This window comes from Anarhichas minor, unplaced genomic scaffold (assembly GCF_050575085.1).
Source record: "Anarhichas minor isolate MPS153535 unplaced genomic scaffold, ASM5057508v1 ptg000021l, whole genome shotgun sequence".
In the NCBI taxonomy this organism is placed as follows: domain Eukaryota; kingdom Metazoa; phylum Chordata; class Actinopteri; order Perciformes; family Anarhichadidae; genus Anarhichas; species Anarhichas minor.
In genome coordinates, this window is record NW_027466467.1 from 9,461,649 (window position 1) to 9,487,749 (window position 26,101).

The 26,101-nt window shown below is 40.0% G+C and overlaps 1 protein-coding gene and 1 long non-coding RNA gene across 2 annotated transcripts; both read left to right on the forward strand.

Moving 5' to 3' along the window:
* Positions 1–1,576: 1,576 nt before the first annotated feature.
* Positions 1,577–9,632, forward strand: LOC142954767 (rac GTPase-activating protein 1-like). Its single transcript, XM_076095985.1, has 17 exons — positions 1,577–1,940; positions 2,339–2,442; positions 2,987–3,189; positions 3,740–3,891; positions 4,172–4,241; positions 4,356–4,409; positions 4,589–4,666; positions 4,899–5,013; positions 5,172–5,320; positions 5,428–5,592; positions 5,669–5,764; positions 5,939–6,137; positions 6,254–6,359; positions 6,594–6,726; positions 6,815–6,923; positions 7,161–7,269; positions 8,137–9,632. The coding sequence occupies exons 2-17, from the start codon at positions 2,358–2,360 to the stop codon at positions 8,210–8,212; spliced, it is 1,899 nt and encodes a 632-aa protein (XP_075952100.1). The 5' UTR covers positions 1,577–1,940; positions 2,339–2,357; the 3' UTR covers positions 8,213–9,632.
* A 10,533-nt stretch (positions 9,633–20,165) lies between these two features.
* Positions 20,166–21,877, forward strand: LOC142954943 (uncharacterized). The gene is made up of 3 exons (XR_012955772.1): positions 20,166–20,304; positions 21,162–21,213; positions 21,380–21,877. It is a non-coding gene; the product is annotated as an uncharacterized LOC142954943 (long non-coding RNA).
* Positions 21,878–26,101: the final 4,224 nt, after the last annotated feature.

Sequence of the window (26,101 nt, forward strand, 5' to 3'; positions counted from 1 at the left end):
CAGACATCTATAAATCTGTGAACTCATTATTCAGGTAAACACTCTGTCTTAAAAACTGCTTGTGAATTAAAGAAAATGTTACGTTGACCTTTGTTGCCTGTCTGAATAAACTCGGCAAAGTGGTAACATACCTTTTACAATATGTTCGCTCTGATAAATAATACGTTTGCACTATGTTATAAACATACATTTAAGAGCAACTGCTCTGTTTTGCAAAATGAATTATTTCCCTTTTTTCCTCCTGGCGTTGCTCTTGATGCCAGAATACAGATTAATGCAGAAAGTAGTAATAGTCCACTCAGTTTAGGAAGGGTGATTGATGTAAAGAGAGAATTCAGTCAGTTAAATGATCTGTGACTGGAGGAAATGTACATATAGAAATAAATAATTGGCTAAGACAGAAACTGCATATTGACTGACAGATCCCATTATCCCAAATCACCTCTAATGGACATGCGATATTAACAACACACACGCACACACAACGTTCTGTGAACAAGTGTGATGCTAAATCCGCCTGCCAATGCATTTTAAAAACACAAGCACACACAAATCAGTTGTAGTCTATTTTTTTTAAATTCTAATGTGTTATGGAAGCACACATGTAAGTTGTTTGCAATTGATTTTGTGTGTTTGTGTGTGTGTGTGAGATATCCTCATTAAATGTTGCACAGTGCTGCTGCTGCACCCAGATATGCCATCCGTAGCTGATTAATGATATCGTTGTGAGCATCCCTTGTGCCAGGCCCCCAACACGACACAGTTAGTGAATGTTTCAAAGGATTTTACAATTTGACACATAATTTGTCCCTACTCAGTTGAATATTTTGATCCACAGTCAGGAAAGCAGGAGACACAGATACTGGACTGACACACCTCAATCGAGATACCTTTTATATACTTTTATTTATTGTGCAAAAAATGGCACATATAGCAAAGTTATTGATGCTGTTAATGGGGTTCCTGGGTACAGTTAATAAGTTACCTCAAGCACAGATCTCATTTTAAAAACCTCCAGAGTAACTCCAAGCACAGCTAAATTTAACACCGATTTTTTCAGAGATCCTGAAATGGTTGTTGTCTTTCTATGCAGTAAATAAAGAGATACACTGGGTCATTATAAACAATGTCATGTATTATGTATCTCCCTGATGTCTTCCTCTAATGTATGGAGGACAGGAGGAGGAAAAAGAATTCTTGAAATAGTTATAGCGGTTCAGTAATTCATAATTAATTGAACAATTGAAAGACAGATTAATAAAGAAAAAATGTACTTTGATAACTAAATCAATGTTTGATTTAAAAAATACTCCAGTTCATGAATTGATAATGAACTGGAAAATAGAAAGATCAATTCCTATTTATTTATTTATTTGTATTATGTTAACAAAACCAATGGGTCAAATTGAAATGAAAGTTGTATGATGGCATAATATTGATAGATAACCTACATATTTTCTAAATAGACCTACATATTGACTGTGTAATATATACATTTTTAAAATGTATTTAATTTATGTTCATATAGTACAGCGACATTTCAGATAATAATGCTTTTTAAGAAGTATTTCTATGACTCATATAATCTTTTTTTTTTTTTTATATTACACATACATCACGTTATGACATTCTAGCGAATTGACTCCAGGGGATGATTGGATTCCTGTTTTAGGAACCAGAGGACACTAATCGCCACAACCCCCTGCAGTTACAACTCTGATTGTATGGGGGCGATAGAGCGCTACAACTTCCGCCAAACAGCCCACGAAGAAGAAAACCGGCGCTGATTTTAAACTTTGAGGAAGAATGTGAAAACTTTACTAAATAGGTGTGGCTCTGCTGTTGCTGGTGTGGGAACCAACCACATAACCTTTGCTTTAAACATTGGACGTTGTTACGTTACATGTCAGCCACACTATCATAGGAAAAACATTGCACAGGTAAGTGTTTTGTTATTTCTTTGGACCAACGGAACGATAGTTAGCTAGCGTTAAGTCAACACAAACTTGCTAACGTTACTGTTAGCATGCCGATAGCGTCATTTTAGGTGCAGTAACGTTAACGTTAAACCTACCGTAACATTAACTTGGCTAACGACCTTGAGAGTTGTTTCGCAAACAGTCATGGCGAACACAAGGAGCTGTCATGAAGATACGTTAACGTTGGTTTTCTTCAGCACTATAGCTAATGTAGGCATTTTTTTATTTCATGGTTAACCTACCGACATGAAATGTAGTGTCAGTACCACTAACTGGCTAATTCAACGGGCCAATAAGTAGGGTAACATTTACTGGCATTATTATTAAACTCTCCCATCTCTCCCTACTAATCTAAGTAGCTGCATGCAGTAACACACGATGGAGTCGTCTGTGGTGAACCTGCACAACCAGTTCCAGAGTCTGAGAGCCCAGGTGGACGGTCTGAATGAGGGCATTGAACCACGTAAGTTATTTCCACACTTGGTTTTGGTATTTGCCACCTCTTTAGAAGGCTGTCAGAGCTTAAGTACTTGTGTAACGTTAGTGTAGTTAAGCTTGTCTGCTATGGCATTGTGCTAACGTTAGTAGCAGTGATATTGGGTGCATTATTTTTTATCCCAAACAGTTAGTTGGTGCAAATTCAGGAAAGTATAGAGCCTTTGCCTTAGTAACTAAAGGTTAGCAGAGCCAGGACTACAGACTTGCTGTGGGAATTGTTGGTGCACCACATGTCACAAATGGGGGTTGAAATAGCTATTGGGGTGTAGTTAAAAATTTCCATTTCAATAGTCCAGATAATGCAATTCATTTCCATTGTAACTAACAGGAAAGCACTGTCACTCATTTGTTCACTTTACTGTCCTTTTGTCCTCTCTCTTCAGGTAATTTACATCATTGCCACTGCAATGGCATTTTGGAGGCTTATCGCACATAACCACCACAGAAAAAAATGTATATTATTGCACAGTAGCAATACAACAATCTCCTCTTCTATTGTCTATTTACAGAGTTCCTCCAGATGGCAGTTAACTTCGAGGAGTGCCGTAAGAAGTGGATGCTAGCAGGTGAGGAGCTGGTTTCCTGTAAAGAAGTGCTGACAAAAGCAGAGACCGAGAGAGGATCCCTGGAGGTCAAGCTAAAGCATGCCCGCAACCAGGTGGATGTGGAGATCCGCCGGCGGCAGAAGGCGGAGGCAGTTCATGAGAAGCTGGTTGGTACAACACTAGTTAGGAGTCTTGTACATCTGCGTGGTTGCTATTGGAATATATAGGAAGTTAGAAAAAGGAAAATATAGAAATTAATTTCATCTTGTAAAGGGCTCATTGCATGGGTGGAGTATGGTCTCAAAAACATATAAAATGCAGTCTGCTGACAACAAACCTGATAAAGATCCATGTCGGTCGCAAGACGTTGGTCATTTTAAATATGTTATGTATATATTACTTTTGAAGGGTACTATTTTATATATTTTTGAGATGATATTCTACCCATGCAATGAGCCCTTCACAAGATGGACTAAGCACAGCACACCAGAATAATCTAAATAGCACCTGTATGTGATCCCTACAAACAGCCAGCGTCACTTCTACTCCATTGTCTTCACAATCTAGAAGTTAATCTTCAGATAATGCCGTCACTGTGTGTGCATATATGTTATCTAACTGGAGATTGTTAATTATAATAATAATAATGTATTTGTCTTTTTTTTTTAATATATACTAATCCGTCCCCGTCAACATGCTGGTTTGTGGTTGTAACAGGAACGTCAGCTCCAGCTGATCCGGGAGCTGCTGATATCGGAGAACGGTAACAGTGTCTACCTGAGTGAGGAGCAGCGCTCCGCCCTGGCCTTCCTCAGTGCTCACTCACAGACAGCACAGGCTGCTAAGAGCAACCTCAACTCCAGTCGAAGGTCAGATCCTCCTCCTCTGGTTGTGAAACAGCTACTGATAAGACAACAATGATGATTCAGGTGTTCATCGAACCACATCCTCCCATCCTTGTTTGAACTTTCACGTATAATACGGGTACTTTACTGGTTCACTTTGTGAAGTTAGTGAATGCACTGTCCGCCATATGTAAAATATGAATTCTTAAAGCCTTGTATAACTCACCAGAGTATTGTGTTGTATTCCGACTAGCCTTCCACTTCCGACAGGAAGATTAAGTGCTGACATGAATCTATTTTACAGGTTAACTATCATTGATGAATCAGCTTCTTTGATGTCGGACATCAGCTATGACCAAACGGACGACTCTCTGGTATTTTTGAACCATTTTCTCAAACGTGTCACTGTATATTTTAGGAGAACTTCTGATTTCAGATACAACCGCGTTCATTAAGTGCTATGGTTTGTGTGTCCTCTTAACCTGCAGGACTGGGATTCCGCCGCGATGAAGACTGTGCGACTGCGGAAACGCCAGAAACGAGTGAGTTTTTAATCATGTATTTTGAAAGACTGCCTCCTAGGTGTAAAGGCAGTCAGTGGTTTTGAGTCATGCTATTTTACTACACATCAGCTCAACTTTGCCTGCTATTTGGTGTACAGTCTTCAGCGGCCAATCCATAAAACGTGTTTTTGAAAGTTACTGTACATTTTAATCTGCAGCGTTCCTCCAGAAAACTCTCTGAGGTTCCTCCACTGGCAATGAAGAAACCTCGCTCCACTGGACGAACAGCAGAAAGGGTAATGCTGACGTCCTCTAAAGCTAAATGTACTATAGAACACTAACACTTGAAAAAGAAAAAGTCTGTGAAACAGCTTTGGGTGATTAAGTCTCTTTTTATTTAAATGGCAGACAATTTAAATGTCTATCGAGTGAAAGTAAACCTCACTATTGTTTTTTCCAAAGCAACTCAGATGTCAGTTTGGTTGAAAAAAACAATTAATATATCTTTTTTTAAATAATATGATTCAGATGAATGAGTCTATAGTGGCAAAGACCACCATCACTGTCCCGATGAACGGTGGTGCTGTCGAGGCTGTCTCCACCATTGAAGCTGTTCCTTACTGGACGCGCAGCAGAAAGAGCGGTGAGAATCTTCTAGATCTTCCGTATGGTTTCTCTTTACGGGACCTTTCGAACAAAAACAACAAAATTATTAGACTATAAAACCAATATATGCTCGAATCATTTTTTGACTTTCTTCACTGGTTTGGTGATGTTACCAACATGTGATTGTGCCTACAGTTGCTCCAGCATGGGCTGATACTACCACTACTGACCAATCTGAGACCGCAAGTGAGGCTCCAAGCACCCCAGTCCACACTTTACCAGCCCAGCTCCGAAACCCCAGACCTAATGGAGGAGGAAAGAAGCACCAGTTCACCCCCAAAACAGTAAGACTGTCTACCTATTGTTTTGTCTGCATCCACACTAACGGCTTGTTCACCATTCTTGAAGTACCACCACTCACCTTGGGCACTGCGTTCCTCCTCTAAATAAGGTGATCAAGTCTGAGTTCTGCGTACCATGTGGAAGAAGAACAAAGTTTGGCAAGATGTACCTTCGCTGCCAGGATTGTAAGGTTGTGAGCCATCCAGAGTGTCGTGACTACTGTCCCCTGCCCTGCAATCCGCCAGCCGTTGGCACTCCCATCATGACCGCAGAGGTACATACATGGCATGTTTAAAAATTAATTTGTATTACGATAATGTTTAGATTAATTCTATGTAATTTGTGTGCAGAGCACCTTGGCTGACTTTGCTCCAGCCACCTCCCCAAAGATCCCAGCGATGGTTATCTACTGTATTAAGGAGATTGAACACAGAGGCCTACATGAGGTGAGACAGACTTTATTGAAGTCCTTGTTTACTTGTCACCTTCACGTTATGCTCTGATCCGTTCCCCCTGGGCAGTTACAATAGATAGTACTTTGTAATTAGTTATCTCATTCAGCGGCGCGGTATCACAAGCAGTCAGACAATGAGAGCTGTTTATCTTTCCCTTCGCCCCAGGTTGGCCTGTACAGAGTCTCTGGCCAAGAGCGCATGGTGAAAGAGCTGAAGGAGAAGCTGATTAGAGGAAAGACTCTGCCTCCACTCCACAAAGTGGATGACATTAACGTCATTGCAGGTGTCCTCAAAGACTTCCTCAGAAACCTCCCAGAGCCACTGCTGACCTTCCACCTCAACAAGGTTTTCATGGAAGCAGCTGGTGAGTCTTTAGGACTTAGAAACGGTCTGTTTACGCAACATTATTCTTTCAAGAACAAGCATTTACATTAGTTGAATTAAAGAGCTATTAAATGACTGGTTTTAATGTTTTTGTAGAAATCCAGGATGATGGCAACAGTCTCGCCATGCTGTATCAGACCATCAGTGAGCTGCCTCCACCCAACCGAGACACTCTGGCCTGCCTTATGATCCATCTGCAAAAGTAATTGTCATTATATTTCAGTAGCTCTATGAAGCCTTTTTGTTTTATCCTGTTTTTACTCCCATCTGTTTGGCACTGCCTTCCACCCATTAGATCGCAGTAGCAACTACTTGTAAGCCTGAAGGACTTTTGTCCAAAACGTGTACGGTTTTAGTCACGGGTGAGCAAGCTTGTTGTAACCTCCTACATCTCTTTAGTTCACACTGAAATGTTCTGCCCTTGTCCTCCTTCCAGGGTCTCTGAATGTGTGGATACCAAGATGGATGTGAACAACCTGGCCCGGGTGTTTGGCCCTACTCTTGTGGGTCATGCTGTTCCCGACCCAGACCCTATGACCATTCTGCATGACACAAACCGACAACCACGGGTAAAGTGAATGACGATACACAAATGGATGTGTGTGCTTTTGTTTACGTCAACATCAGTGTTTCTGTTCATTTGTTTTCTCTTTCTAGGTTGTAGAGCGCTTGCTTAGTATTCCAGCAAACTACTGGGGCCAGTTTGCTTATCCAGATAATACCGGCATGGACAATGCTCACCACACCGAAACTCCAGACTTCAAAGGTGAATCACTGGAAAGGGATTACCAAGAGTAAAAGTTTCTTAAAAATGAATAACTTAGTAAGAGAATGTGTTGTACTTTATTTTAAAACCTGTTTGTAAATAGTGCAGATTAAATGACAGATAAGAGATCAACACCAACCTTTTCACCTTTTTAAGGATTCAAACTTGCTCAATGCTCACTCAGCATCTTAAGTTGAAATAATCAACTGTTTGTGTTTTTCTTTAATGTATCTGTAGTGAGCATATTGGGACCACTGACTACTCCAGAGCACCAGATGATGGCCAAAACACCCTCCTCCAGCTCGCTGTCTCAGCGCATGAAGCAGACCCTCTCCAGCACCACGATGTAAGCTCACTCATACCTCACACAAACAGGGCTCTACCTCGCATCCAGCGCACAGCGCAGTGAAACTTGCATTGCTAGTTTCAGAGCCATGCAGTTGTAATCTTCCCGCCCAGCGCCCTCATTGTAGAAGTAGCAAATGTACATGCGCCCATGGCCGTGTTGGTCTTAGAATGAGGCGGGGTCGGGTGCATTACTGGGGCGTTGCTATCTTGAGGCAGCAGAAAGCGGTTCAGCATTGACCAACAAAAAAATCAGGTCTAAAGTTAATGGTGCAGTATTTTCCTGCTGTTTTAAAAGGGTCCATTGGCTGGTTCACTCCTCTGCTTGTTACACAGGCACACACTCCTCAGTTGGATAGGTTATCGGTGCCTCAGCATTAGAATCCAGTGGTGTAGGGTTGTTTCTGACTCGTGTGATCCAAGATTTTTTTTTTTTATCAATGCCAAATTTTATCAAACAAAACATTCAGCGTAAATCCTTGTTTGCTGGCGTTTAGTCTTTTAAGCGGGTGCAGGTGCACCTGGCTGAGGCATAAACCAATGTCTCGTGTAAACAGCTGCACAGTAGATATCGGGGGTCTGGTTTAATGTAAGAGAATCTCCCAAACGTTAACGCTGCATCGGGAAATGCAGGTTGAACATTGGGCTCTTATTAGAAGAGCAGTTCAGAAGCCTCGGTCAAGATCCAAATCTGATACAGCTTCAACGTTTTGCAGATTTGAGCATCGTGTCACATACACAATCAATGCTCCTCATACACTTCAAGCTTTGAGCTAAGTCAGTGATCAACAGTCAAATGAAGCAAACTGAGTTGTCCACATATAAAGATTGGATTCCTGTTTTTACCCCCCCCCCCCCCCATCCTTAGATTTGGGAGCAAGAGCAAAGCATCAGCTGCCTCTCACCGCCAGGGAAACTTCTTCGCCTCTCCACAGCTGAAGTAATGGTGAAGGAGAAAATATTCCTCTTCAATATTCACCCATATTGTATTTCTGGGTTGCTTACTGCAATAACTGAAGATATATTCACATAATCGTGTGAGAAAACTACTGTGCAATTTTAGCATGTAACAATTTTATTACAGAGTTTTTTTTTTTTTTTTTTATATATATACTAGACTTTCTAACCTGATTTCTTTGAAAAGATTACTGCTTGAGTGTTTGTTTTTATATCTTTGATTACTAATGATTTATTATTGACCGAAACTGTGGCGACGTCTGTACGATTGTAAGCGGTTTGAAGGCTTTGACCATGCAACCATCCAAAAATAATTTAAGGATCATATGCTCTGCTTTGTGTTCAAAAGCTCTGCATCCACAGGTGTTGGTCTGTCTTTGAACCTGTGGTTGTAACCACAGCGACAGGGGTGCTCGACCACGCGTGAAATACACATCTGCATTTGACAAAGAGGAAAGAAATTGTATTATTGGCCAGTGTCTCTTTGTCTCTTGGCATTGGTTGCCTTATCATTGTCCTGAAACTGACACATTTATTTTGTTTTAACATTTTGTTTTATATTTATGTTGATTGTGCGCTATGATGTATATGAATCATGTCAATTTATACACTTTAACAATCCTGCAATGTAAACACTGATACTGAATGGGAACAATGTTGCCTTTTGCACCGTCTATGTAACAATGGGGAGTCTACCTGGGAGTGCACGCCACTAGAGGCTGCTGTTGCACCACTTTTGATAGGCAAGCCGTAACTAATGAAGATGATCTACTGCATGTTCTGCACACAACCAGTGAGTATTACTGACACTCATTACAATCAACAGATCATTGGAAACACTAAGTTATTGCTGTGATGTAGGACAGTTCAGCGAAGATGTATCTCCATCACAAGCCAGAGGTCTGAGACGCTTTATCTGTGTGGTCGTCACAAAATACAACCTGGAGCTTCTTTAATTTAGGAATAAAACAGATTTTATTATAACCGTTACATCTCCAGCAATGCACAAGAAGTGCCTTTTCCTCTGAGGACATTTTCTCTCTGCTGCCATGCTTTTAGAAGCTCCAAGTTTTAGCGCGATGATGACATTACTGATACGAGTATTAGTTATTTAGAGGAGAAATATTTATGTTGACAACAGCTGATTATCAGTATTTAGTCATTAAAACAAATCTAACCATGTTTTGTTTGGCGATTTTAAAAGAAAATGTGCATCGCCGGAGATTGTGGGACTCAAGTATAACTACACTGCTTTTTTACATTGGTGTACATTTATTTCATTATATGGATCTATTGTCTAATGATGTAGTTACCAAAGATTGGATTGAATGTTAACCTTCATTTCTTTGTCTTTGCTCCAATAAGATCACACAAAAGTCAATTGTTGAGCTAAAAATAAAACATCAAAGGCTGGTTCTTTTGTCTTGGTGGGTGTTGTTCATGCATGAGCTGGGCATGTGGGGCGAGGACCCCTGCTGAAATCATGTGAGGCATACACGTATGATGTGTGGCTTTTGTTACCAGTAATTGAACCTAAAAACCCCTCTTACACCTAAAAATGGATTATTGTTACCGTATTAACAATAAGTGTGTTATTAATGTCTACTTCACGCGGCCTGAAACCTCCTCGTCTTCATCTTTCTGGTGGAAATTGAATGTTGGCCATTGTTATTCAAGATCTGCAGTGAAGGAGCAAAGCACGGCTGATGTGGCACTGAATGATAATGTAATTTGGCTCATTGTTCCAATAGTCATTACAGCTATTTCCATAATCTATTGGGCTGAGTGGGCAGGCGATGAGGTCCAACATTATTATGAATTAAAGTGGGGACCATTTATACATTGTATAGTTATTCCATTAACAGTTACTTTGGAGAGTGCTAAGCCAGGCTGAACCCATTGACATACATTTTGTATTGCCTCATTCAATACGGCGCTTCAACAACACATGAGGCCCATTGACATCGGAGTCCAACGGTTTGGGGGAGAGACGTGCTCGCGCACACACACACACACACACACACACACAAAGAGCCATGAACGATTGCAGAGAAGACCCTCAGAAAATGTTTGAATTTCAAATAAACATTAATAGTTCATCAGCCTGAAATAAGGTCTCCTGTGTGTCGATCTGTCCTCATGGGGGGGGGGGGGGGGGGGATTGTGTGTTTATTTATGCTGTATGGTGCAGCATACGCTCGGCGGCTAAAGACATCAAACAGCTGGCTGTGTGCAGTGAGTCTCTGTAGCTCCATATTCCAGCATGCCCCAGTGTGCAGTGATGGAGCTCCACTCTGCTGTGGGACCAACGAGGGCCAAATGAGTAACTAGTCCAATTAAGAGCTCTTAAATAAATTACAATGTAAGCTGGTAAACATACGACAACAGCAGCACTATTTAATTCCTCTATTTATAGAATGACCTGCAGGCAGTGATGCCAAAGGAACTAACAGGCGTATTGCCGTCTCTGGATGCTGAATACAATCAATACATTGTTCAATTCATAAGGTTCGGTTAAGTTATTGACTGATTGAAAATACAGTGCATACATGTCAAGCGTTGCCTGCTCGAGGTCGGGGGTCAATAATGTCAGCACCTCAGAGATGTCAACTCAATAACTGCCAGTCAAATCCACCCATCTGATCATGTATCTAATCAATACATTTATTAAAACAGAAAGCCATGTTAACCAGTAAACAAATAGTTCTTTCATTTCTTTTGTTTGATGTACATTTGCTACATAAAACGCAGTGTTTTGCATATTCTGTCACTTGCTGGGGGGCATTTCTACGTTCCCGCTGTGCTGTTGTAGAATCTGCTTACTATTTTTGGAAGATTTACTGCCGGATTAAGCGAGGCATCATGCAGATTTGCTTTTGAAATCACATCAAAACGGGCAGGGGAGAAGGAGCAGTTTGTCAGATTTAGAGAATAAATGCAAATTCATAGACACAAGGACCGGGACCAATATACTGCCTCCTTAGCAGGCGAAGCATGTGCTTGAAAAGAGGTCCTCCAGATTTGTTTCTGACACAGTTTTCAGGGAATTATGTGACAGATTGTGTGATCAATATGCTTTCCTTTTGGTGAATTATACACACAACACTAAAATACCAAACTGTCCTGCACTAGATCTATAAAAGTCCTGAAAAATAAGACGAGTCGTTGTCCAATCCACACCCACCTAAAGCCAGTGAGGTTTTTTTAACTGCAAATAATTGTATGGCTTGTTGGCTTTCAATGCTCTTGCTCTCTCACTTTATCTCTTCTTCTCTTATTCCTTCTGTTTTTTTCCACCCCTCCTTTGAATCGAACCGCCGTCTTAGCTGGCTACCATGCATGGTCGATACCTTGTTACCACAGAGAAATCAATTATCTCGACCAAGCAGCAGGGGAAAGAGGCAATAATGAAAGAATGCTCCTCCTTCCCAGACGATGGCCATGGTCATTAAATATGAATTTATCATTGACTGAGGAGATTTATGGAGCGAGATGTGGGCCCCCGAGTTCACGCTCTCTTTACAGCGTAAGTTCAAAGTCTGGTTACATATTACTGTGAGCTAAATGGGTAACAAGTTGTCAGGTTGGTGAGGTTACGTGTCCCAAATCTTAAACAAGGACGTGGTTATTTCAGTCACTGTCGTGTGGATGCAACCGACACAGAGATGTGACATTAAACTGTGCTGACACACAACATAAGATGTCTTCCTACTTCATGACACCTTACAACCACATCACACCCTCAGGTGACAGTTGAGATGGTTGACAGGTAGGTGAGCATGCCGACCATACTTTCCTGTGTTGGTCTGTAATGAGCTTGTCTGACAGCTGCTACTTAAAGTGGGGAAAAAAACACACCACTACCATCACCAGAGAGAGAACGAGTGGGAGAGGGAGGAGGACAGAACGTAGAATGGAAAAATGTGTAATCTGGGTTTGCTCTTAAGGCAGCAATAAATTCCATTTTAATGGGGAACCACAAGCAGTAGCAGGCACTCAGCAGTCTGTTGTGTTTGATGCCAAATTGTGCAGAATAAACAGATTTGCTGTGCAGCTGGACCGAACACACAGGCACTCTCTCTTTCTCTCTTCTCATCCCCCACAACACACACACACACACACACACACACACACACACACACACACACACACACACACACACACACTATCTCCACATTCCCCAACTGCCTCTATATCGCTTCCCCCTTCCCCTCCCTTGGACATACCAGACACGAATTAGACAAATCATCACAAAAAAGATGGCAATTGCTTTGATTTATTTTTCCACTTAACTGAGTACTCATCTCCAGCTGTCATACACAAAGTCAGGGCAGAGCATTTGTTTTAACAAGGAAAAGAGTGAGCTGCATGTCACTAATGAGAAACAACATGCACACATCTGGCTCATTTTCTCCTAAAAAGCGTCTATATTCAGAAACAGCAATTCTCACGTTAGCATACTGTAGGCAATGTAAACTGACAATACAACGGCAATTATGACTTTATGTGAGGACAAGAGAAGTTCAGAAAAAAAAAAAAAGTGGGTTCTTGGGGCAGTGTCCGTGTCAATGTTAATATGTACAAGTACAAGCAGGCCGGTGGCTCTGTGAGGTTGTACTTGGGGCGCAGTGTTCAGCATGCTAACATGCTCACAATGACAACGCTAAAAAGCTAATGTTAAGCAGGTATCGTGTTTATCGTGTTTACCATGTCAGTTTAGCGTGCACATTTGCAAACATTTCACTCAAACCCCAAAATGTCAATCTGCTAATGGCACTAAAGGAAAAGTCACTGGATAACCCATGAAGTAGAATTCATCCTCTGGGGGCCATGAATGTTTGTACAACATGTTGTGGAAATAGTGGTTGCGATATCTGGGTCTGGATCAAAGTGGTGGACCGACCAACAGGCCGACATTGCCCTCCCTAGAGCCATGTCTCTAGCTTTGCTAAAAATAATTCTTCAAAGAATAAAGATCTTTAGTGACAGGTTTCTTGCCAGCAGAGTGACATCATGGTCTGTTTGGCAGCGTTGTAGGCATCCACATCCACACACACATGCACACCATTGACTGCTGCCATTGTTTCCATGATTTATGTACTGTTTTTATAAGCCTCTCACATGTGGATGCACACACACACATACGCACACCTAAAATACCTGTGTGCATGCAGCTGGGTGTTTGTGTGTGTGCCCTCCTGCATGAGTGCATCTGAATTCATGTAATTGAATGTGAATGTGTGTGCACAGGTGCATGATATGGAATAGTGTGAGAGGGGTTGTGGGCATGAATGGCTGAGTGTTTTCTCGTGAATGTGTGCAGCGACCATGTGTGTGTGCAGGTATGTGTGTGCCTCTGCCTCAGAGTTTGGGATTGTTTTTTCTGTATGGATAGACTGAGCTATAAACACTGTATACATAACAGATATGATATACTCATATCCTCTAAACCACACAGCCCCAAGTCTCATCTCTTTTGTAGTCTCTTTTCACTTGTAGTATACCGCCACACCCCTGGCACTACACAGTTGTTTTTGTGTGTTTGCTTTAAGCTGAATCTTTGCAAGATTAGTGAAACATTGCTAGGTCATGCGTTGTTATCTGGGCCTCCTCTCATGATTATTCGCCATCTAAATCTGTCGCATCAGAAATGAAAAAGCCCTCAGGTCACATCAAGATCATTTTCAGAATTGAATCATTAAAAAGAGCTTTTCAAACTAGTATTGATGCCCCACAAAAATATTTGAACCAAAGCACACTTTTTAAATACTTCCAGTGATTTTCCTTTTGGCCACTAGAATGCACTGTTGCTCAACGACAGTGTCACGATGCAGCTCTTCTGTAGCTGAACCAGCTGAACACACCCATTAATTTCGCCCATCTCCACAACTATATCATTACCGGTTCCCCTGTGGTTGTTAAGATATGGGAGTGGTACAGTAGTGTCAGTATTGGCGTCATTTACACCACTAAAGCTTTAATTTGAGCTGATAAAGTTTTGCAGCCTGCTCAGGTGACAGGTATTATTTCACCTCTAGGGAAAATATTTATATTAAATTCTACCCAATTTAAAATATTAAATTGGGTAGAATTCATACATTAATGTAAGCTCAACAGGGACCAGTGTATGTTGGAGCCTTATATCACATATAACCTCAAATGTTCGCAGTTTTACCTCAACTGTACGGTTGACAGCCGTTTGCATACATATGCATTCTCCTTATATCACACTCTGCATGTGTAACTTGACGCATGTCACTAAATGTTCAAAATCCAGCCGTCGTTATCATCTATTTTGTTGTGAACTCCTCTTCTTGCTGAAAATGGACAGCAACGTGTGTGTGCAAGTAGTACATTGTGAATTGGCTCCGATTGCGCTGTACTGTGTTGCAACACTCAACAAATTCAATATTTGAATTTAGTTACAATATATCTAAACACTATGTTTCTAGTGTTAGTTTCAGACCTGCTGATTGTGATACATGAGTACATAGTTTTAGGACAGTCCCCTGCATTGAGCACTCAGATTATTGATTACTGAAGTCAAGACAAAGTTGTTCCATAATTGTCATAATATCGCCACAGTACATTAAGGTTTTTCCTCCTTATATGCTGGGTTTTGAAAATGACAAAATTAGACAACTAATTTATCTAGTGTCCCATTTTTGTGTTTGCAGATTTGAAAAGGTGTATGAGATTAACATTGTCCGATGTTTTAAAATGAAAGGCAGTTATACTGTATACTAGTACAAAATAGCTATGAAAAGTATGTGTTTCCAAAAAGCCACCATTCAGAATGCTAAATACAACCCACCAATTGCACCATTGACTCCTCACATGGACAAACACCTGTTGCTTTTCAAGGCTTCATGATTTATAGGTCAGAGGTGGGCTGTTCATTCCCGTTTAACAGGTTGTGGTCGGTAAAGGGATATATATGTATATGAATGCAATCCCCTTAAGTCCATGCCCCTTTCATACAAGCAACTGTGGAAGCATGTGGTGATGCAGCTGCAGAGGGCTGGGTTCATCGGGCCAGGCTGTTTGGTCAAAGAGACATGTCGCCTGGGATGTCAGTAGGGTCCTGTGGTCAAATAAAAACACACAACAATAGCAAAAAAACAGAAAGTACAAATTTGCAACCGGCGAATGTAGAAAAATAGCGCACTTGAAAGAGATTCTTGCCGATCAATTTACCACTAGATTTGACCAACCTGGTTCAAGACCTTAATAAATTGATTCTCTTTTCAGTTTGTGACAATTTGGAAGTGCATAAAGATTAGCTATGAAAAGGATGTAAATCAAATTGACCCATAATTAGTTTTTCATATACAGTTAAAGGTGACTGATTAAATACATGTACAGAAATTTGGCCTCTATTATCTATCTATTGGCTAATTCTAGTCTTGCTGACTCATATCGAGACCGATCTCCAAATGAAGTATTTCCTCAATCCAAAAAACAACTTCCTTCCTTTTGAAAGGTATTAGAATAACCCACATAGCAGCGACATATCAGACAGTGCATAGAGACTCTTGGCATTGTCAGAATCGCTCACCATGGCGGAAGAATTGGAACTTCATCACTACGCCACTATACATGAGCTTCAGGGAACTAGAACAAACCGCGGTGGAACTGAACAGTCGGGTAAGAGCACAAATAAAGAATATTAAGAGTTTCAGTTAAGGGATACTGCAAAACAGCAATGTTCATCAGGGATTACATACGACACATCAATGATTGTTCCTTGTGTTTTCTATCAAATTTACTCAAACTACCTCAATGTTTTAATGATGTCAAAATGATGAAGACTCAGGAACACTCAACATTGATTGGATGAGTTGCTCAGATCATCAACCTAAAGCAACTTTGATTTTAGTAAGAAGACCAGTCATCTTACATCCAGGAGTTCAGATAGCAGTGTCGTTATCCCGAATAACAGAATGATTGACTGTACTGTGTATGTATGTGTGTGTGTGCAGGTGCAGGTGCGACACACAGAAAAAGAAGACTTCTCAGAATTGGGATTTTAACTTTAGGAGTGTTGTGTATCGCACAAGCCACTCTCAATATCTCCTTGCGCCTTGCCTGTAAGTGGTGAATAACAATATTTTCTCTTACAAATGCAAAATAACCCACATGTTGTTGTGGAACATTTTGTAATTATAACCCGTAACTTCTGTTTTTCGACAGTTTTTTCAAAAGAAGATACAGATCAGTTTCCTTTCAACAGCGCCATAATAGCGGAGATGTGCCAGAACGACCAATCTCAACAGAATTCAACCCAGTCATGTGTCTGCTACAAGAACCTGCTGAGAAGACTACTGAGGGAATATCAGGCCTTGGAAACAGAGAGAGACATCTTACGTGACAAGGTTATTCAACTGACTAAAGAGAGAGCTAGAGAGGATGACTATTACTCTGGGTCTGGCTCGCAGGAGGAATTCTTCGCTCCAGAGATTAGCGGGTACAGCTAAAGTTCGGTGTCGACCACACTCAATTATGAGTAGACTTCAACTTTCTCTTACATTATGAAAGCTATAATATCTACCATATTGTGATGTGATGTCATTACATTTGTCAAGTAGTACTGAACAATTTCAATCAGATACATTTCAATACTCAAACTTTTTTTCATCAGTTACAACTTCAATCTTTGAATGTGACATGCCACGTTAATTGAATCAGTGTCGTTTACACCCACAGCAGACATTTATCCGAGACTGTAACATTGCTGTGATGTATGTATTTAAGTTGAATTTACATATGTTTTTTGAATACAATATATATATATATTGTATTCAAAAAACATATGTAAATTACGGTATGGATTTTTCTTTCATATTACGGTGTATTTCCGTTATCAGTACAATGTTTAGTACATTTAACAGTGACAAAATGTATTTTATACAAGAAATACATGCACAAATTATTGTTTTGGCTGATATATATATTTACGGTGTTTCACTGTCAGATAAACTGAATATAACCGATTTACAATTTACGGTCTCTTACTGTTGTGATTTAACAGTTTTTCACTGTAAAATTCACTGACTTTTCTTACAGTGTATGATTTTTCCTCTTAGTGTGACAATGTGCAATTCTGGATTTTCTTTTTCCAAATGTCCTATTTGAAACTATAACAGCTCCTGACTGTTGTCACACCGATCTTTGCTACAGAAGAGAGAAGTGAAACAGACAAAATTCTGGTGAAGACATTCTCTGTGGTTTTGAGAGGAGTCACATCCTCTAAGAAAATGCTGGTTCGCCTGTTGTCTCGACCAGTACCACAGTCAGTCACACGACATATTGTATGGGTAAGAAACTTCATTACCTTCTGTATCTGATGGGCCTCCTCTGATCCTTCTCAATGGGGTGAGGTAGATTGAATGTAGGGGTGTGGCCCATGACAGTTTCTATAGACCAAGCATTCCCCAAAAAGAGTCCCTGTATAGGCTATAATGTGGTTATACTCGCTACTAATTTCACATTACTCTGCATGTGTGTATAAAAATGTGGGGTGTTTTTCAGATTTTCAATTAATTCTCCTTTGTCTAAAAACTTTCTTGAGATCATAGAGTCTTTCTTTGCTGATAAGTTTGTCAAAGGTAAACTGACAGAAATGAGAGCTTCAACACATTCACTCATCATTTCTCATTAACACTGCTGGCTTTGTTTTAATTAGCCATTGTGACTGACACCTGTGTTCCTGTGACACTGTATTCCAGGCTTGTGTTATCCTCCTTCCCAGCTGCTGCTTGTCAATCATCCCAAAGTTGTCTCTCGTCTCTATCTCTCAAAATAGCAACACACGTGTAAAGCTGCCTGGGCTGTTAGCTGGCCCTCAGTGGCAGCAAGGGATGCGTGTCTGATTTTGTACACACAACACTACAAAACAATACAAATGGGTATTGAAATACACATTTTTCAAAATATGTCACTTGCTATACGTCCCACAACATTTTATTATGTGCAACTGAAGACATTTTTACTCATTTAGCCTATGACCAAAAGGAAATTATTGTAGGAGTCAGGTTCTACAGAAAAAGCACATGATAGCCATCTCCAGGCTGTGTTCCTGTGCAAACACAGTGGGCTCACTGTGAGCCACTGCCATGCTGTCCAAGTCCCTCTGAGGGTGGTTAAGCACACCTGCAGATGGTCAAGCATTTTGAAATGACGCAAGTGAGACTCATTTAAATAGTGATGACAGGATTGTGCATTTGTGTGCTAACATGCACACGGAAAAACAGAGCCACACATGTGCAAACACATAAGACTCTGCTGTATGAGATGTAAAATGCCAAATCAAATACACAGAGGAGCTTTATGTGGTAAAGATAATGTGTAGAGGGGGCACAACTCTCGTAATCATAGACTAGTTAATGAAAAGAATGTCAGATGACAACCCTTTTGTGTCAGTTATCTTTATATGATAAACTAATGCCATAATTCAGAGCATACAAACGGATTGATCAGGATCTATTTAAATATTTTGCTAAACCTGAGGATTGATTGATTGTCAGTCCAGCTTTGGATTCCTCTATGTGCCGAAACTGTTTGCTTGTGACTCAATTAAGAGCGACAGTCTGCATCCAAAGAATTTTGAGGACAATGTTTTTTTAATCACCTTTTCAAAACCAAAAACACAAGAGCAAAAGTACAAGTAATGGATTAATCTGCTATAATTAATTGATTAATGTGTTGGAACGCATTGGCTGAAATGCAATCTTGGAAACGGCTATCGTCTGAAACTGATTTTGATTGGTTTAAAATTAGCTTGTAAACTGGCTACTTGTGAGACGATCCTTTGGTATACGTTGTCTCTCGTCTCCGATTAGCTACTCACGTGACTAACGACACTACTGACTCCTGACTATCGACTTACTAAGAGAGCTCTTGTGAACTAATCAAATCTGCTTGAATTTCTTTTTCATTTCACCGACAAAATCGACAGTCATGTGATAGGAATGAGAAGCCTGCTTTGTTTACTTCTGCTTAAAAAATGACTGCAAATTGGGGAAATCTTCCACCACTATAACTGTAAACTGCAAAGCGTGACAGGCGTAGCGACAGTGACCAAGGGAGGCGGGTCTTAGCGAACAGTTTATTGCAGCTTTGAGTCTAGCAGATTGATTTCTAAATCAATGACTAAAACAGTTACAGCACAGAAGTTGAAATATGTATTCCTACTGTAACCTACTGCAGAACAAAACAACAAATGTTTTCATAATGTCACTAATGCCCATAAAAAAAAGTGGAGAAGGAACGCAGCTTACACATGCCCACAAAGTTATTATGAATCTAGAATTGAACTAATTAGGGATTACACATTACATATTGTGCTATTCTTGTGCTAGATACTTTTTTTTGTGAAAGAAAACAACCCAATCAACTGAGAGATTCTCAAACTGCATTTTGGGATGGAGATGGTTAAACATTCAAGCGGCAGCTTAATGTATTAGAATATGCCTCAGCATGTTATGTTTATTTACTAAACACCAGCAGTTATTTATGATGGGAGCGGGAGGTTGTGCGTTGGTTTTTGTTTTCTTGGGTTGAGAAGAGGCAGACAGCTTTCAGGTTCTGTGAATTGACACACGTACAATAATATCCCTCCAAATCAGGCTTCCAGCTGAATTCTGTCATGGTTCAATCATAAATGAGGGCTCGCCGTTTGTCTTTGGAATTACATTTTTGGTAAAGCCTTGATTATTTTGTAAATTTTACAAGAAATTATCATTCCAGTGCTTTTACTTTAAAATATCACCTTTTATTTAATGTGTTACTTGGTGTTTGTTTGTAATTATGTATCCTCATTTTTATAAGTACATTTTAATCATTCACACTAAGTAATATCTACTAAACTACTGTATTGAATGCACTACCTGACACAACAAAGTAAAATGTACTTGGGTAATACGAGTAAAACCTGGCAACCTATAGCGCGTACTCAGGGGGTGACGTCAGAGGAGATTTCGCGCTCCTTTCTTCAACGAGACGACGGAACAGCAGAACCTGAACAAGGACGGCAGCGTTTCACCTGAGGAGAGGAACTTCATGGACGGGAGCCATTGGGGTAGGTTATATGTTTAATTAATGCTCTACGTTGCTGTTGAGCCTTCGGTCAAGTCGGTGTTTGAGTTGTGAACACTGAAGAGTAGCGAACTGGTCAGTTTAGCGTGCTAGCTAGTTAGGCTATCATGCTAGCTAACTTGGGACAGCATTACAGACATGGCTCACGGCGCTACATTTTGTGGATATGTTTTTGGTGGTTTTGGTCACGATTTTACAGGGTTCTCCCTTGAAAAGTTGTTGGCCTGGGGACACGGTGCTCGACCAGCTGCGCTCCGTCGACGAGGGGAAATTACTTCGGTTTTGTGAAGCCCACTTCTGCCGCACAGGTGCTTTGCTGTGCTGCGACACACGCACAGCGTGTTTCTCTCGGACATCCTCAAGTGCAGCCGAGGTCGAATGAGGAAAATGTGACAAGACAGGGAATCATAGCTAAGCAGCAACAAGCACACTCTGGTCATGTGCTAACAAATATCCCATATGTGGTGGAATTAGTGACTTTAGAGCGAGTCTAATACACTTAACATTATTTTGTCACTATCATATTCTGACATATTTTTACAGTAACTTATATTTCTGTCATTAGTTTTAAACTGGTCTCTTATGTCTCTATCCAATGTGGTGTCCTTGATGATGAAGGCTTTGGGCATGAAACAAGGTGCCAGTACTGTGTTGAGTTAGTGTCGCATATCAACATGACCAGGCCTGCTGTGTATCTCAGTATTAACGTTATGTTGGCTTGTTTATGTGCTGGTTTTTTGTGTGGGGATAAAACATGCTATCAATATGAAGATTTAAGCCAAATTCAGATTTAATGTTGTGTGTTCATGTTTTAACATAATTTCTTTATATATTTCACAGAATATTAAAGGACGTTCACTCTCAGCAAGTTGACATCAACAGTTGACACAAGGTAAAATCAACTTAGTACTGTTATAGTTTAATTAACTTGACATATACATTTGAAGTCGTAGTTTGTGTTGCTGTCAATAGTACATTATACTGGGAGGACTACTGCATTAATTGTTTTAGCAAGGTACCTCATCTTGATCATGTTTTTTTATTGTCTTTTGTTTCAGATCAATGAGGAGTTCAGAAGAATAACCACAGTTCATCTGGAGTGAAACTTTCTGTCGAAATTGGACAATTGCACTACCAACTTTCTGGAGATACTTGGGACAAAGGGCGGAGTTGCAGGAACAAAGACCCATGCTGGAATCACCCAGCCTGGTAAAGTTTAGATATCTAATATTATATAAAATTATGTTGGGCTCATATGCACTGAGAATAGATACATAATGACGCATTTGAACACATTCAATATTTTTGTTTGTTTCCCCCACTATTGTCCTTTTTTGAGAACACATCAGACTCGAAGATGTAAAAGTGAACATTAGTAAATTTGAATTTCAAACATGTCATTGAAGAGGACTATGCTCAACATGTCATGAAGATCCTTGTCATCCATGGAAATGCAACACAGAAAGGCTTCACTCCTGACAATCGTGTTCGTCGTCATCGAGGGAAAAGAGGTTCTTGATGACTGTCAAAGTGTGGCAAAGGCCTGCCTTCTGCTCATGGGCTATATCTATGTGTATCCAAGTGTTGTCAAGCAATACCCATCGTTTCAAATTAAGTGTTTGTTAAATGACTAAACGTTTGTGTTCTTAAATTTCTTATTGGCAGCACTGATTTAGAAATGTTTTCTGGCAATGCCAACCAGATTATATATGTTGGTATTGGAGTGCGTCTGTCAGCAGTGACCTCTTTCACCAGTTAACAAGTAAAGCTGCTGTAGTTTAAAAGAAGATGTTTTGTAGAAGCCTTATGTTAAGACAATTTTATTAAATTAACAGTGGCCCAGTTTAAAAAAAATGCAACATTCATATTTGAACAGTTGTGTAGAGTAGTAGTAGATAAAAGATATATTGTGTAAATATTACTTAATATTTCTCAATTAAAGTAAAGAAAAGCTAGTTAAATATACATGAAACACCTAATTGAGTTTTACTGGGGTTTTGTAATTAGATGCAAAGGTAGCCTGAGTAAAGATTACTATCAAAGGCTAAGTACATTTTATGTCTAAGGGAGAAATTTGCAAGTAAAAGTTACTTGAAAATTTTGGATAAAAAACAATTCTTACTAGTAAGTAAACTTAACTTGAGAATTCCTGAGTAAAAATTACTCGGAATTTCTGAGTGCAAATTGTTACCTAGCTTTTTTCAAGTAAATGTCACTTATTTTTTTTTTACAGTGTAGAATATTCCATAATCAGACTTGAAAATCCCATAATCTCTAAAATCATACAATCCACAACATGTCAATATAATAATAATAATGTTGTAGCACAGAGGGCAAACATTTACAAAAAGGTCAGCAAGTTGTCTGGATTTTTATCTCTCTAAGAATATATAATGATATTTAGTTTTTCAACAAATACCCTCCTCTTTTCTCTCTCGTTCCTAAATGTCAAAATGCTGAGGTGAAATTGTAACGTACCATTTGTGCCCTTGTCTCTGACACTTTAGTAATAGTAAGCTGTAGACAGCAGAGAATATACCACACCGGGCTTAATGAACAAAATCAGATCACTCTGAAGAATGAAAGTACAGCAGGCAGGGTCAAAGTTTACATCCTCCTTTCGGCAGCTAATTGGCTGAGCTTGTGATTTCTCCCAGAGGGTCCCATAATCAGAGCCTTCATCTTTCACTTTTTGCCCTCCTTCTGTGACAGCTGAGAGTCAGCAACGGACCCACATTTACTGTATGACTGAGCATTAAACAGAACTGTATTTTTATTAGAGCCTGACATCAGGAATCTCTATAAAATATACATTAGGGATGGTCTGAGCTCCAACAGAAGAGAAAGGAATTATATGTGGGATATACAAGGGTCTATAAGGAACTATGTTCCCAAGAGAACTTTCTTCCTACCCTTCCTTGTGTAATTACTTTGTAAAAGTGAAGGCTTAAACTAAACAGGTTTGACCTTTACCCTAGCCACTACAGCTCTAGAAGACTTTCACAAAAACATGGTTAGCACACCCACAGCACTAGCTTAATCTTGGCTTATGTTGGGCTCCTTTCTGTCCTCACTGAAGGAAAAATCAGGAGCTGACAAGAGGTGCAGAGCTAATCTTCCCACAGTCAGGTTGCAGGGACAAGCTAGAGATAAGACGGGGCTATAGATAAGGCTGGAGACCCCTACAGCAGAACCACAAGCTGCGAGGGGGGGGGGGGGGGCGATCCCTAGACCTGATATAAAATGAAAGGAATAGGCTCTGGACCTCTCTCGCCAAGTCTCCCACAAAATTAATTACACAAACGCCCCCACGCCGCCATCCTCAGCACCTGCTGACATTCTGCTCGCCTTCATCGAGTGCCTCGGTCGGAGTCCACAACAAGCTGTCGTGGGGATTTGTGTGTTAACAGAAAGGGTTAAGTTGAAATCTGATGTTGGAGAAATCAGGTTGGCACTTGGAACTTGCACAACATAAATGTGAAAAAGGTAATTGTGAATCTTTCATGTTTTTCTTTCCTGTCCTTTACATAATAACACACATTGTATACAGCACAGTATGTACACTTTTGCTGCTTAAGAGTTAAGAGTTAAAAAGGCAGAGTCAGACATTGATGAGAACTTTGAAGAAGTGGGCAGCTCTGACAAGCGGGATTCTTGTTCACAGAGTTGTGTACAAGACCAGCATCGTACCAATATCCTTACATCACACAAATCAATCCAAAATCAAGCCAGTCCAGCTCTTGTAAAAGGAAGCATTTTGTGCCGCAATGAGCACTGAACCATAATTGAATCTGGCATCTTATTGTAACCCCGCTGCGTTTGGCAATAACCTGTCACAGAGCGGAGAGCCATATTAGGTCATTATTCTATAACCATGGCTATTCACACTTGCCTTGTTAAGGCCCCCCCCCCCCCCCCTCCCTGAAAGTAGCTAGCGCCCTCACTTTGCAGACGGCTTGCATGTACATGCAGCAGTGTTCATGCAGGTCCCACAGGGGCTTATTAGAGGGAATGGTAGGGCTTCTCACAACCTCGCTGGATCTCTTTACAGCAGCCAGCAGAGAAAGGGGAGAGGGGTTCACAACTACCAGGCTCACGTCGCCCGGACTTCAGACACGTTCTCACTGCAGTGGCTCTGCAGCATTGAGCAGAAAGGTCACTGGCTTGTTTGAAATTCTATTTTCAAAGATTCTTATTGTAAAGAGGAATCCTCATTCATTGCCATCATATTTTTAGTGTGTATGAAGAGAGGGAGCAACCTGTCAGCATCTTGTTAGCCTTAACCGTTGGCAAAATCTGAAGAAATCCGTCATAGTAGAAAAGTAAGAAAATTAGTTTTCATGGAAAAGATTCTTTTGAGGAATTTTTCGGGATTTGACAAGTAAAGATTGACAGGATGAGAACAAATATAATGACATACAACAAAGGTCCTGAGGCCACTGAGAGATGCCCAAAGTAATATTAGAAACAAACAACAAGTGAACTAAGGCTTATTCTAAGCAAGAGTTTCAATCCTCTAATCTGTAGTCAGACACGTTACTCACTATGCCACCAGCCCCACAGACAGCAGCACATTTGAATCATTGCGACGGACACTTTGAACTTCTGTCGTCAACTGACGGAGTAAAGACCATTTACTTTCTTTGTAATAATGAAGGCAGTGACGAAAGGGCTATGACAGGGATAACTTAATAGTGAATGCTAAATGCGACTTTACGTTACTATGTATATTTTAGCATAGTGGCTTAACATTTGGGAGAATAACAGGTGTGTTGGTTTAACACAGGGTTTTGATGACTAATTGCCAATTTAGGGGGCCAGCATAGAACAAGTGCACACATAAGACAAAGTATCTCTTCCATCTCACTTCCACATTAAACTGCTAAATTGCCCACCAAAATTGCTGACTTAATAGCAAACAGTTCAAGCATTGATGGCATACTATGACTATGACTTTGTATCTACATATATGTAGGACTTTAATATGACATACTGCAATATTTTCTTTTGAAATTTTCATGACATATTTATGACATACTATATATACTATGCCTTTTTTATTATTGGCAGAAATGGAATGGAATATTCAGATGTTTTCATGAGTGTATAATCATTTGAAACAAAGACTTTTAGCTTAGCTTAGGTTTATTAGCTTAGAAAGAGCTATTTATATCTACATAGGGAGCGGGTCATCTTCCACAGAGTTCAATTCATTTTGTTTTTTAAAATACATACATGTTTTTAAAAGCAATTATTTAGTCATGAAAAAGAACAGTATTGATATGAGCAGCTCCTAGTTGTAATACAATCCTAAAGATACCTATTCTCCTGCCTGAAGGCCCCCGATCTTCCAGTTCTGAAAAGTGAAGCCAATGGAGATGTACCTTAAACATGCACGCTCTCTACTGGCCATCACTGGGCGACGGAAAAATAAGTCAGATTGTATGGAAGCCTATGAGAAAATGACCCCACTTCTCACTTCCATCCATGAAAATAAAAAAACGATATCAACAAAGATCTATGTTTTAGCTTCATTGGTGTATTATACCTTGACGGCATCTGAACCTGTAGTCTGTGTTTGGATGGTGCCACAATACAATTTCTTTATATATCTATATCTATACAATGCAAAAAAAAAAAAAATTATGTACGATATGAATTTTTTTATGGAATACTAAACTATGACTTTCTTTAAGACACATCATATCCCTTTTTTATGACATACTATATTATGACTATATGATGATTGTGACTTTTTTTTAAAACTGCTGCTACTTCGG

What these genes read in the sequence shown, in the direction of transcription:
- LOC142954767 (XM_076095985.1), top strand. Translation starts at nt 2,358, where the DNA reads ATGGAGTCGTCTGTGGTGAACCTGCACAACCAGTTCCAGAGTCTGAGA. An exon ending in TGCGGAAACGCCAGAAACGA is followed by an intron (nt 4,410 to 4,588) that starts GTGAGTTTTTAA and finishes TTTAATCTGCAG; the next exon opens with CGTTCCTCCAGAAAACTCTC. An exon ending in CTGGACGAACAGCAGAAAGG is followed by an intron (nt 4,667 to 4,898) that starts GTAATGCTGACG and finishes AATATGATTCAG; the next exon opens with ATGAATGAGTCTATAGTGGC.